The sequence below is a fragment of the Dipodomys merriami genome, unplaced genomic scaffold (assembly GCF_024711535.1).
Source record: "Dipodomys merriami isolate MVZ:Mamm:240054 unplaced genomic scaffold, mDipMer1.0.p SCAF_1, whole genome shotgun sequence".
Lineage (NCBI taxonomy): Eukaryota > Metazoa > Chordata > Mammalia > Rodentia > Heteromyidae > Dipodomys > Dipodomys merriami.
The window spans coordinates 43,521,951-43,535,385 of record NW_027202270.1 but is presented as its reverse complement, the minus strand read 5'-3'; the positions used below and the strand labels follow the sequence as shown (position 1 = coordinate 43,535,385).

Sequence of the window (13,435 nt, the reverse complement as noted above, 5' to 3'; positions counted from 1 at the left end):
CTCCTGAATAGCTAGGATAACAGGCTGCCAGACACTGGGAAGGTCCGGTCCTAGGTTCACCATTTAGAAGCCTGGCGAGGTGGAGCAGCCACACGGCGGGCCCGCGGGCCCCGCAGCGCTGCTCACGCCCATGCGCCCTGCCTGCGGAGCGCCCCGCGAGCTGGGCTGCCCGCTCGGTCCCGCAAGGGGGAGGTCTCGGTGATCCGCTTCGGGGCAGCGTCCCACACTCCGGCTTCGGTGCGGCTGTCTGGCAAGGGTGAGCTCTTGGAAGTTCCCCGATTCTTCCTGCTCACTTGAAAAATACGGGGCTCCATTCCTAAAGCCGGGAGGGAGAGGGGGAGGCGGAGTCTGGAACTAGCCGATCGCAGCCTACCTAGAGCCTTTGGACTGAGACACTGAGAGAAGAGGAAGCAGGAAGGTGGCATTTGCTCGGAAGGGCATGGGAAGGGGCGGGCCACACAGGGCGACCAAGGAGGGGGTCCCGGCCGAAGGTCTGCTCCTGTCCCGCGGCCGCCCGCGCACGCCTTCCCCGCGTCGCTCCGCCCCCATCCATAGAGACCCCGCCCACACAAGGGTGTGGTTTCCCCAGGGGCGGGGCTCCGGCGGGGGGGGGGTGGAAGGGGGGAGGGCTCTTCGGCGGTGACAGCCGCGGCCCGCCACGTCCCGCACGTAGCGCCTGGCCGCGGCGGGGAGAAGGGAGCTGGTGTCAGGGACACGGGCTCCTCGGGCGGCGCTCGGCATGAAGCTGGCGCGGCTGCTGCTCGGAGCCGCTTCGGGGGCCCCCGGCTTAGGGTGGCGCCCCGCGGGCCCCAGCGTCTGCCGCGGCCTTGCTTCGGACTCGAGCTCCAGGCCGGCGTCGGAACGCGGCGTTCCGGGCCAAGTGGACTTCTACGCGCGCTTCTCGCCGTCGCCGCTCTCCATGAAGCAGTTCCTAGACTTCGGTGAGTGCGGCCCGGGCCTCCGGCCTTTGTGCGCGCCGTGCGGGGGAGCTGCGGCCGCGCCGGCCCCCGCGGGTCTCGGGGCACCAGCCCGTCCCACCGCCTCCTTCCTCTGCTTCCTTCCTCCCCGAGGGTCCGGGCTCCTGCGGGCCGCGTAAACAACTGGAGACGCGTGGGGTGCCTGGCGCTGCGGGGTCGAAAACCAACCCGAGCGCGGCCCCGCCTCTCCGGGCCCCGCGGGGCGAGGTGCCCCTCCAGGTGTCGCCCCTCCAGGTGTCTAGCTGGGGTTCTGCAGAGTGACGATCCGTGCAATCGTACGATGACTGCCGCGAAACAAGTTCCAACGGGCCCCACATTTTCCTGGAATGTTTTCCTGACTCGTGGCTCGAGGTTTCCCACCGACGAGCACGTTCGTTCCTCAGCGGCCAAGAGGTCGTGTACACGTGCGAAGTGCACGAGCCGAAGGGGTGGTCCAGCGGACGGCTTTTCACCCTGCTTTCCCCTGGAGGGTGTGTGGCAGATTGCAGGGGAGAGAGAGACGTTTGACTGCACTTTCTCATCCGAGCTATGAAAGGAAAGGAGAAAACTGAATAGACACTTCAGAGTCTTCAAGTCTAAGTAGAATTTTAGTTTGCTTTGGTGAGTGCTATCAGGTGACCACCATCCTTAGCTTGAAAGATAACCAGTAGTCTCTTTATCTTACAACTACTTTACAGTGTCAGGGCCTCCCCCCGCCCCCCTTTTATGGCTCAGAGCCCACAGGTTTTGTTTGTGCTTTCCATTCAAATGACTAGAGTGTGGCGAAGGGATGGATTTGACCTGGTTCACAAGATGTTTTCCTTTGATATAGTAATTCCAGCTGCTGACTGTTTTTTTTTTTTTTAAACTATGGTTGACTGCTAAAGCAGCAAGATTGGGATTAGTGTAGAATGCATTGCTGAAATAATAGGACTATTTTAGTGTAACTTTAAGTGAAGCTGGTCATTATGGTGGTTCTCTACTCCTCTGGCCTGCCGGGTGACTGACTCTCTCTGGGTTGTCACCTTGCTCTCTGGCTTCTGATGCGTTATGGACACTTACTGTTTTTCCATTGTGTTTGGTTTCAGGATCAGTAAATGCCTGTGAAAAGACCTCATTTATGTTTCTGCGGCAAGAGTTACCTGTTCGATTGGCAAATATAATGAAAGAAATAAGTCTTCTTCCAGATAATCTTCTCAGAACCCCATCTGTTCAATTGGTACAAAGCTGGTAAGATTCCATCTTGTGGTTTCAGTTTTAGTGGATTTAATGGACTTTTCTTAAGTTTAAGGCAAATGATTTTTACTATTTAGTAGTCTTAAGATAGTATCAGTAGTCCTCTTCTGCCTTTTGTGTGTTATGAATGTATAAATGTGAGAAGGCTGAGATGCCTACAATCCTAGCTACTCAGGAGGCTGAGATCTGAGGATCGTGGTTCAAAGCCAGCCCAGGCAGGAAACTCCGTGAGACTATTATCTCCAATAAACTACTCAGAAAACCAGAAGTGGCACTGTGGCTCAAGTGGTAGAACGGTCACCTTGAGCTGAAGAGCTGAGGGATAGCACCCAGACTCAGAGTTCAAGCTCCACAACTGACCAAAAAAAAAAAAAAAAGTCTCATTTACTTGCCTGCCCCTATAGGCTTCAAACCACCATCCTCAGATCTTAGCCTCCTGAGTAGCTAGGAATACTGTCAGGAGCCACTAGCACCAGGCAAGCTACCATTTGTTGATGGCCAAATATTTATGTACATTTCTTTTAATTCCTTCTGGGATTGCAGCTCAGATTCATAAATTACTATGTACTGTGCCTGAACATCATCAGAATGATGAATGCCAGAGGTGTTTTTTTTTTAACAAACTAAATTAATTTTATTGTATGTCTTATTGTAAATTACAAAAAGTTGAAACTCTTTGTTCTTCCAGGTTTTTTTGTTTGTTTTTGTTTTGTTTTGTGTGCTGGTCCTGGGGCTTGTATTCAGGGCCTAGGTGCTGTCCATGAGCCTTTGTCTTCAAGGCTCTAGCACTCTTGACTTGAGCTACAGCTCCATTCTGACTTTTTAATGGTTATTTGGAGAGGAGACTCTTATGGACTTTTCCTGCTTGAGCTGGCTTCAAAACTGCATTCCTCAGATCTTAGTCCCCCAGGATTATAGATGTGAGCCACTGACATCTGACTTATATTATTCTTTTATTTTTTACTTGGCATGTGTTAATTGCATGGATTAATGAGCTCAGTGTGATATTTTAATATGTGCACACATAAAATGCTGATCTTCTTCCAGTTTAAAATAGAAGTTTTCAGGTGTTCATGGCTCATGATTGTAATTCTAGCTACTCAGGAGGCTGAGATCTGAGGATCATGGTTTGAAGCCAGCTCCGGCAGGAAAGTCTATGAGACTCTTATCTTCAATTAACCACCAAAAACCCATAATTGGAGCTGTGGCTTAGAGTGGTAGAGTGCTAGCCTTGAGCTTAAAACTCAGGGTCAGCGCCCAGGCCCTGAGTTCAAGCCCAATGACTAACAAAAAATAACCCCCAAACAGAAGTTTTTGAAAGCTTTCAAATGATAGTAAACATTTTAAGTGCATTTATTACTATATGACACCTACCTATAGCCTTTCTTAATGTTGTTGATCTTAAAAGTATTATTCCTTCTCCTCCCCCGCCCCCCCTTGGTGCTGGGGTTTGAACTCAGGGCTTCACACTTGCTAGGCAGGAGTTCTTATCACTTGAGCCACATATTCAACCTTTTTTGCTTTACCTATTTTTCACGTTGGTATTGAGATTTTTTAGCCCTACTGGTCTTTCTGTTTTAGCTTTCCATGTACCTGGGATGGCAGGTGTACTATCATGCCCAACTTTTATACTGAGATAGCTAAATTTTTGTTCTAGCTGGCCTTGAACCATGCTCTTCCTGATCCTGTCCCCTAAATATCTGGGATTACAAATGTGAACCACCTTATCTGGCTAAAAGTTTTATTCTTTTAAGGTCTGTCTATGTATCTATGTATCTATCTATGTATGAGTGTATGTATGTATGTGTGTGTATGTATGTATCTATCTATCTGATAACTGGCCAGAGTTAGGTATTTTTTGACATTTTTTATTGTTATTATAAAGATGATACACAGAGGGTTACAGTTTGATAAGTCAGGTAATGAGTACATTCCTTTTTGGACAATGTCACCCCTTTGCTCCATAGTAAAGTCTTAAATGGGAAAATTTTAACCGCATTAAATTTCCTAGTGATGTTCATAGAGATCCTTATTAATCCTTTTGTAAGCATTATAGTTTGTAAGAAAGCTGCCCTAACATTAATTAAAAATAGACAAAAGAAGTATGATTGCTACATATATGATAATTAGATGCTAACTAGCATCTAACAATACTGTCCTAGGACAGTTATTTGTTTATCTCCTGCCAATGAAAAGAAAATTAAGGTATAAACAGAATAGCAGCTATCAGAATCACTTGACTAGGGAAGGTAAAGTCTTGTTGAAGTATGTTACTTGTCCAGTACAGCTTCCCAAATGTACATACAGATTCACAGAATTTAAAGATTCTTACATTGTCCCTGGGAAAAGTTCTTAACCAATCAGTACTTAAAACTGTTGAAAAGGGTAATTGAATAGTGGTAAGGTATTTTTAGCCTTGGCCCTTGTAGTGCCATTGTACTTGGCTGCATGACCTAGAGAAAATAAATTGCCTTTTGTTTTTTTTTGTTATTTCTAAGTACTTTGTTACCTTAAATTTTAAGATAAATCAGAAACATTTTTATGGCTTTCATATTATTCAGTTTTGTTTTAAAAAATCATATGGCATAGTGTAGGTTTCCAAGAAATATTTATTTATTTATTTATTTATTTTTTTGAGGCTATTTTTTTTTAATTTTATTTTATTTGAGAACATACTGTACAGAGGGGTTACAATTACATTGGCAGGATAATGCATACATTTCCAAGAAATATTTATTGATTGGACACAAACATCTCAAGTTCTGGGCTGGAAGTACATTTCAAATAGTAGAGCTCTGTCAAGCAATTGAGCTGAGCAAGCTCAATTACTACAAAAATTAAATTGAAATTTTTTGTGTGCCTGATTGGCACACTACCACTTGAACTGTACCTCCAGCCCTGCTTATTGTTGAGAGATGGAGTCTCACAGACTTTTCTTCCCTGGGCTGACATCCAGTCACCATCCTTCAGATCTCAGTCTCCTGAGAGTAGCCAGGATTACAAGGGTGAGCCACTGGCAATGGGATAACATTAAAATTTTAAAGCATTAACATCAGACTCTTCGACAAAGGAGGGTAAGCTGTTCTTAATGAGTCTAAGTTCATTTGCTCAAGATTACATAGTGTAACAGATTCAAGTCTCATGATAGTCATTATTTACCCCCCCCCCCACCCCCATAAATATATATTGGGATTGAATCAATTTTGAAACGATTGTAAGTTTTAGAATTTAAAAGGAATAAGGACCTCTTAAACATAGGTTCCATGGTTTCCCTTATTTGCAATAACTAGTATATGTCTGAGACAAGCAGAAACAGGTAGATAAGTTGATGTTAGGCGAAATGAACCCCAAGATAAGGACTCAAATGTTTTTTTCTTTCTTGCTATTGTTTCTAACATATTTCTTTGTTGCTTTGTATATCCCTCCTCCATGGTATAATCCCTGTTTTCACTGTATTTGATGTTGGTCTAATTTGTGGAGGGGAAGGGAAAAAACAAATTATTTAAATAGGGATACAGGTGGACCCATTGCAACAATGAGATGTACAAGACATTATGTCGAAAAACGAACTTTACAACTTTGGTGGGGTGGGAGGGAAAGGAGGGGAAGGAGGGGGGATGGGAAGGGATGGGAAGAGGAAACAAAGGAGGAGGCAACAATGCTTGATAAGAAATGTACTCATTACCTTGCTCATGTAATTGTAACCCCTCTGTACGGTATTTTCACAATAAATTAAAAAAAAAAGCAGAAAAACAGAAAAAAAAAACCTGAATCTATAGCTAGATAGATAGCTAGATAGATAGGTGTATAAATTCTAACTAGGCACTTGGCTTACCATTGAACTGCAACTCCCACCTCTGACCTATGCTTTTAAACACAAAAAATATGTACTTTCTCCTACTTTGTTCTTGTTGCTTTATTCAAATATGAATGTATATTTAAAAAAAACCTACTTACTTCAGTCATAATTTATAGCAGTATTCTACATTTAAAATTATAAAATGGGGCTGGGAAGGTGGCTCAATGGTAGAGTGCTTGCCTTGCATGCATGAGGCCCTGGGTTCAATTCCTCAGCACCACATAAACAGAAAAAAGCCAGAAGTGGGTGCTGTGGCTCAAGTGGTAGTACCCAGGCCCAGAATTCAAGCCCCATGACTGGCAAAAAATAAAAATAAAAATAAAAAATTATATATATATATAATGTTTAAAATAGGTTTTGAAATAACTTTCACAACATTTAATTTTTGGAATATAGAAGAACAAACCACTATTGATTTGCATTTTAGGTACATCCAGAGTCTTCAGGAACTTCTTGATTTTAAGGACAAAAGTGCTGAAAATGCTAAAACTATTTATGAGTAAGTACTCTAGTTGGACCTTATTCTAAACACAGTTTTTATACCTTCAAACATCATATAAAAATTAATCTGTTATGCTTAAATGTGCTACTTTTGGGGAAATTGAGTAACTTTTAGATTTCCAGTACTTATGAACATCTGATATACTACCAGATGTTTAAAGGAACCTATAGAAACAAGGCAGGTAACAAAATGAGTAAGCTGGGGGTGGATACAGATGCTTCATATTCCTCTTTACAGATGAAAAGCCAAAGTTCAAATGTGACGATCAGTGGAAATAAAGGTGTACAGTTTGGATTGTTGGGAGAATAGATGCCTCCCCTCAGCTTCTCATCATGGCTATGTGCAAATGCTCCCTAAATAGACTGAATTTTTCTATTGTTAAATAAAAGTTGAAGCTGGGTATGGTGGCTCATGCCTTTAATCCTAGATACTCATTTGAGGATCACAGTTTGAAGTTAGGCCAGGCAAGAAAGTCTGTGATACTTTCATCACCAATTAACTGCCCAAAAGCTGGAAGTGGAGCTGTGGCATAAGTGGTAGAGTGCTAGTCTCTATCACAAAGCTCAAGGATAGCACTCAGGCTCTAAGTTCAAGCCCCAGGACCTGCACGCGCACACACACACCCACACACCCCACACACACCACCACCACCACCACCCCTCTGTATTTTCACTGTAAAGCTCCCAATTTTGAAAGATTGGTAACTAGTGGTAGAGTGCTAGTCTGTATCACAAAAGCTCAAAGATAGCACTCAGGCTCTAAGTTCAAGCCCCAGGACCTGCACGTACACACACATACACACACACACGCACACGCACACACAGGTAACTGTATTTTCACTGTAAAGCTCTCAATTTTGAAAGATTGGTAACTAGTTACAATTCTTTTGTTATGCTGAGCAACAACAACAAAACAAAACACCATGTCTATGGGTCTCTCTGACCTGTGATTTATAAAATAATGTTAATAACCAACATGACAGAATTGATAAATCCTGGTAGTCACCTCAGTTACCTGCTGGTGGGAAACATCTAGCCAACAGATATATACAAGCCTCATCATTTGGATGATTATGCACAGAATGCTTCTTGTTGACTAACCACGTCAGTCTGCTCATATTGATAATTTTGTGGCCCATAATGATCTTATAAATATCCAAATGACCCTTTGCATTTTGATTGTTACAGAGTATGCTTTTTCTGCTTGTTCTTGTTTAGAAAGTCTCTGGAATACTAGCCTCACTAACAAGTTCTCAGATGAGTTTCGTTTATAAAGGCTAAGGAAAATTCAACCCATTTACAGTTGTGTTCTATGGCAATCTTTTTCTAAGAAGTTAAGAATTAAATTGTGAAAGTCTTATTTTGGAGGTCTGCCCTTACTCCTTGGTAGATCTGCTATATTTTATAATCCGAAATATATTTCAGTTTAGGAAAATACTCATTGATATTTCCATACTGAACTAGTGGTTTCTAGTCTACCATTGTTGGTTAAATTTATACTTTAGTATTAATCTCATTTGTCACAATATTTGGCTGTCTTGACAGACAGGTTTGTTTAGCTTTACAGATACTGTGATACGGATCAGAAACCGACACAATGATGTCATTCCCACAATGGCACAGGGTGTGACTGAATACAAGGAAAGCTTTGGAGTAGATCCTGTTACCAGCCAGAATGTTCAATACTTTTTGGATCGATTTTACATGAGTCGCATTTCAATTAGAATGTTGCTCAATCAACACTGTAAGTATCCCAAAGCCAAGAGAAATAGAAATGTCTATAGGTATTTAAAATTTATTTCGACATTTATGCCAAACGTCTAAATTTATTTAAATTTCCTTTAAAGAGAACATACTTTTTGCTTATTAAGAAAAGTATGAGATACAAAGCAGATTATTTTCTTTTTTCTTTTTTCTTTCTTTTTGGTCAGTCATGGGGCTTGAACTCTGGGCTTGGGTGCTGTCCCTGTGCTCTTCAGCTCAAGGTGAATGCTCTACCACTTGAGCCACAGTGCCACTTCCTGTTTTCTAGTTGTTTATTGGAGATAAGAGTCTCATGGACTTTCCTGCCTGAGTTGGCTTTGAACTGTGATCCTCAGATCTCAGCCTCCTGAGTAGCTAGGATTATAGGCACGAGCCACCAGCACCCAGCCAAAGCAGATTGTTTTCTTAATGGTAAATTGAATTAACTTAACTTGAATGTGTCAGTTGTTTTTACAAATAGTGTTGACTAGACTGATTTTTTTTCTTTTTTGTCAGTTGTGGGGCTTGAACTCTGGGCCTGGGTGCTGTCCCTGAGCTCTTCAGCTCAAGGTGAGCGCTTTACCACTTGAGCCACAGTGCTACTTCTGATTTTCTTGTGGTTAATTGGAAAGTCTCATAGACTTTCTTGCCCAGGCTGGCTTCCATCCTCAGATCTCAGCTTTCCGAGTAGCTAGGATCAAAGGTGTAAGCCACTGGCACCCAGCTCCACAAAAGGGCTTTCCTATGACATTTCTTGCCTACATATATTTTAGTCGGATTAACCCCCTCTATTGCTCTCTCTTTCCCCACCCTCTCTTGCCCCCTAGGGTTTGCTAGTTTTCAGTAAGTCTCCTATGCTAAATTTTTATATTATTTGCCCTCCATCTTAATTGAATACGAATACTGTGTTTATGCTTAAGGAAAATATTTTTTCTACTGTTTTGTACCACTTAGGGAAACTATTCAAATCTGGAAAAGGACATTCAGTAAATTTTTTTTTACTTTTTACTTGTTTTTATTTTTAATAGCTTTATTATTTGGTGGAAAAGGAAGTCCTTCTCATAGAAAACACATTGGAAGCATAAATCCAAACTGCAATGTGGTTGAAGTTATTAAAGGTATTCTTTCATTTCTAAAATGATACAGAAATCCAAGTGTTGTGTGTTGTTTTTGCTATTAAAACATCTGTTTGTGTCATTAGGGAAAATGTTAGAAGCAAATATGTGGGTTTTTAAATTCCTTATAACATTAGTTGTTCATTATATATAAGATGAATGTTGATAGAGTTCTTTGTTAGAGAAGTTTAGTGGTACAATCTAGTTATCTTTCCCTCCCCAAAATTTAAGTCCCTAGTTTCCTCTTTCTAAGTTCTTACATTAGGAACAATAATTCATAACAGTTTATTTCTATCTTGTCTGTTTATACCCCCTGTGCCCACCCACAAACAAAATTATTGGTTTTATATTTTTGGTTGTTTTTAGAAAGTAGGAAGTTTACAGATCTTTTGCTATGTCAATGCATATGGATATACTCCAAGCTTCTTAGTAGTTACGTAGAATGTTATCAGTATGTGTTAATCTAATCTGCCCTCCTGTTGATATGTACTTGGGCTATTTTCATTTTTTTCCCTTTACCCAGCAGTACTACAGTGAATGTCTTTATATATATATATTGATTTTTTCATGTCTGGGGTTGAACTCAGGGTTTAAACATTTGAGCTTGCTTATAATGCTTGTTTTTGGTACTCTAATACCTGGACCATATTTGCTGCTTGACTTTTTGCTGATTATTTTTTGGAGATGGACTCTTGAGGGCTTTTCCAGACTGGCTTTAAACCATAGTCCTTCAGATCTCAGACTCCCAAGTAGCTAGGATTATAGATGTGTGCTACCAGCACTCAGCTTATCCCGCTTTTTGTTAGTATTTTATAAGGAAATAGTTATAGACTTGAAAACATTTATAAGCATTTAAAATTGAATACTCTTAAAAAAAAAAAAAAGTAAAATGGATTGAGTACCTATTCTCTACAGCTTCTCCAGCTGTTTTTTTTTTGGTTGGTCATGGGGCTTGATCTCTGGACCTGAGCGCTGTCCCTTAAAGCTCTTCAGCTCAAGGCGAGTGCTCTACCACTTGAGCTACAGCGTCACTTCCAGTTTTCTAGTGGTTTATTGGAGATAAGAGTCTCATGGTCTTTCCTGCCCGGGCTGGCTTTGAACCGCGATCCTCAGATCTCAGTTTCCTGAGTATCTAGGATTACAGGCATGAGCCACCAGCGCCCGGCTTCTCCAGCTGTTTTTGATAAGTTATATTATAAATATTTTTTTGCCTCCTCTTTTTCTTTTGCTTCTTTTATGGTATATTTTTCTGTGCAGATGTTATTAATTTTTGTCATTTTTCTATTGTAGCTGTTAGGCTTTGTCATATGAAAGACATTTACCATCCTAAGGTTGTAAAGTGTATGTTTTCCTGTAAAGAATTTTAAGTTTTTTGGAAGTGGTGCTGTGGCTCAAGAGGTAGAGCTAAAGAGCACAAGGACAGCGCTCAAGCCCCACAACTGACCAAAAAAAAAAAAAAAAAAAGAATTTTTAGTTTTCATTTGTCAGTACTGTTGCTATCTTACTGCATGAAACAAAAGTAAATTTATTTAATGCTTTTTTTGTCTTGTTTTGATTCATACTAGATGGCTATGAAAATGCTAGGCGTCTTTGTGATTTATATTATATAAACTCTCCTGAACTAGAACTTGAAGAACTAAATGGTAAGTCTTCCTGGTGTTGTCCTTTCCTCAGTGATTGTTATGCCCACCTGACAAGAAATCATAGTAGAATTAAATTTGTTTTGCTAGAGAAGGACATTTTCATCAACTCTTCACTGATTAAAAAGGCTAAAGAGCAATCATATAAAATATGTGTATGTACAAACAAACCCATATACATATACATATGTATATATGTGTATGTATAATTAGATTTCTTATGAAAAGCATTTTAACTTTTTCAGCTTATGTTCCTTAAATTGATAACTTTGATTCTTTGCTTATTTTTAATTTTCTTGATAGTCATAAGAAAAATGGTGCCAAGAAAATTACATCTGATTTTTGTATACACCTTAGTAACACATATATTATCCTTTTTTTCTACTTAAGGTGTAAACCATTTTTATTGTTGAAGAAGTCAGATGACTAGGTGTGTAAGAGCGGAAAGAAAGCTGCTCATTTACTTAATCCGTTTCTTTCTGGTGGTCTTTCCTTTACCCTAACTAGTGCCTTTTAGACAAAAATGGTTTTGTTCTCTTGGAAGGAGATTGAGGCTCAATGTTTTCCTGGAGGTATGGTAGTTTGACAAAGGGGGAAAACATTTCCTAGGTTCAGATGATACTTTTAAGAAGGTAGTGGGAAGAAAAAAATTAAGTAGGCTTTTTAAAAGCATATTCTTATTCTCAGAATAGGAGAGTAGTGGAGGAACTTACCAGTTGAAAATAGAATTTCTTGGTGGTTTTCTAAAGCTGTATTGATCTTTGATTCACAATGGCACCATTTAGTAAATATACAATGTACACATGATAGCTGGGGAGCCTCAACTGCTGTGGGCAGTATTCGGATGTCCCATTCTTGTTCCCAAGAGCTAATTTACTCAGAGAAGAGTCTGATTATTAGTTGAATTAGAGTTGATTTATTGGTTCAATTATTCTGAGGTATGATGAATTATTCCTTTGCTTTTCTAAAGGTCTGTTTTACGTACACATAGCCTCCCTCCTCCATTTGCCACTAACTGGGGTTTTTTTTGTGTGTGTGTGTGCTTCTTGAGAAATTGATGCTAGTTTAAGACTTTTTTATACATAGAAATGTCTGAAACAAGGGAGACAGTGTTTCACCCAGATGACACATTCAGAAAACTAGAAAATAGCTTTTTATTTTTAAAGCCTCTCTTTGGAAAGTATAATCTCTATATAAAGATTGAGTGTCCTTTCAAAGACTTGCCAAGAAAGAGAAGTAAGGGAGGATGGGTTGGTTAACTTATTAGACTGAATTGTAAGGGATGGCCATAGGGCCCTTGTCATTGTCAGCTGCAAAATGTTTATGAGGGTGGGATATAAACACTAATAGTGTGAAGAAACGGTGTGACAGTTCTAGCCCAATAATACTGTCCTCCATAATGAACATTTTCTTTTCATCACTACACAATTTATTCTTAAAAATGCTGTAAGCACATCTCTCTGTACTTTCATATTTTTCTCTTCTGCTCTGTAGCAAAATCACCAGGACAGCCAATACAAGTGGTTTATGTACCATCCCACCTCTATCACATGGTGTTTGAACTTTTCAAGGTTTGTAAAATGGTATTGCATAACCTCTATCAACCCTTGCATCAGGATAGGAATCTACTCTGTGAGTCACATATTCCTTTGGGTTCTTCTGCTTCCTCAAAATAGGCCATTTCATGTCATTTTCACATCACATTGCTAGAGGTGAACCTTTTGTTAGCAAGAAGGTGTCTCCAGATAGTAGTGTTGAACCCAGATTTAGGAGTCAGAAAGGCCTGAGAATGACTTCGCTTAATGAGTGACTTGTCCAGTAGATTACTCGGGCTCTCTGAGCCTCAGTTTCTCTTCTGTAAAACAGGGATAATTCTATCTAGGATTATTTGTGAAGATTAGGAGTAGCATACTAAGTGACCAGCACAGTAGTAGCAGCACATTATAGATGCTTGATGAAGTTATACTCATATTTTCATAAGCCAAAAATATTTAGAAGAGTAATTCTTTTCTACCATTGAGCCCCACTGATAAGCATGCCTTTTTTTTTTCTTCCCTGAGAAAGTCTTTATATTAGGTATGAAGGTACATGTCTATAATCCTAGCTGGTGGGGAGGTAGAGGCAGGAAGATCTGGAGTTTGAGACCAGGCAGGCACAATTATCAAGACCCCACCTATCATAGAAATAAAACATAAAAATGAAAGACAGGAATATGGTGAATGTGGCCCATATGATAGAGAGCTTGCCTAGCAAGCTTAAATCCTCTGACTGCCACAAAAGACCAAGTCAAATCATTTATATTTATATTGTATTACAGAGCTTATGTTATATTGCTTTTTACAACAAAAATTGAAAACTAAGCTGGGTACCAGTGGCTCATGGCTA

General features: G+C 40.5%; 1 protein-coding gene across 4 annotated transcripts in view; it reads left to right on the top strand.

The window, feature by feature from the left end:
• The first annotated feature begins 644 nt into the window (after window positions 1–644).
• Window positions 645–13,435, top strand: part of Pdk1 (pyruvate dehydrogenase kinase 1) — a 31,734-nt gene continuing 18,943 nt past the window's right edge. Inside the window, exons 1-7 of one of the 4 annotated variants that reach the window (XM_070020834.1) lie at window positions 645–941; window positions 2,045–2,186; window positions 6,479–6,550; window positions 8,112–8,296; window positions 9,324–9,413; window positions 10,976–11,053; window positions 12,545–12,621. In XM_070020834.1, the coding sequence (XP_069876935.1) occupies window positions 740–941; window positions 2,045–2,186; window positions 6,479–6,550; window positions 8,112–8,296; window positions 9,324–9,413; window positions 10,976–11,053; window positions 12,545–12,621 (846 nt within the window). In that variant the 5' untranslated portion in view covers window positions 645–739. Of the gene's footprint in view, window positions 942–1,412; window positions 1,578–2,044; window positions 2,187–6,478; window positions 6,551–8,111; window positions 8,297–9,323; window positions 9,414–10,975; window positions 11,054–12,544; window positions 12,622–13,435 lie in introns of those variants that run through there. The other 3 variants (XM_070020825.1, XM_070020815.1, XM_070020844.1) reach the window with 3 other exon arrangements.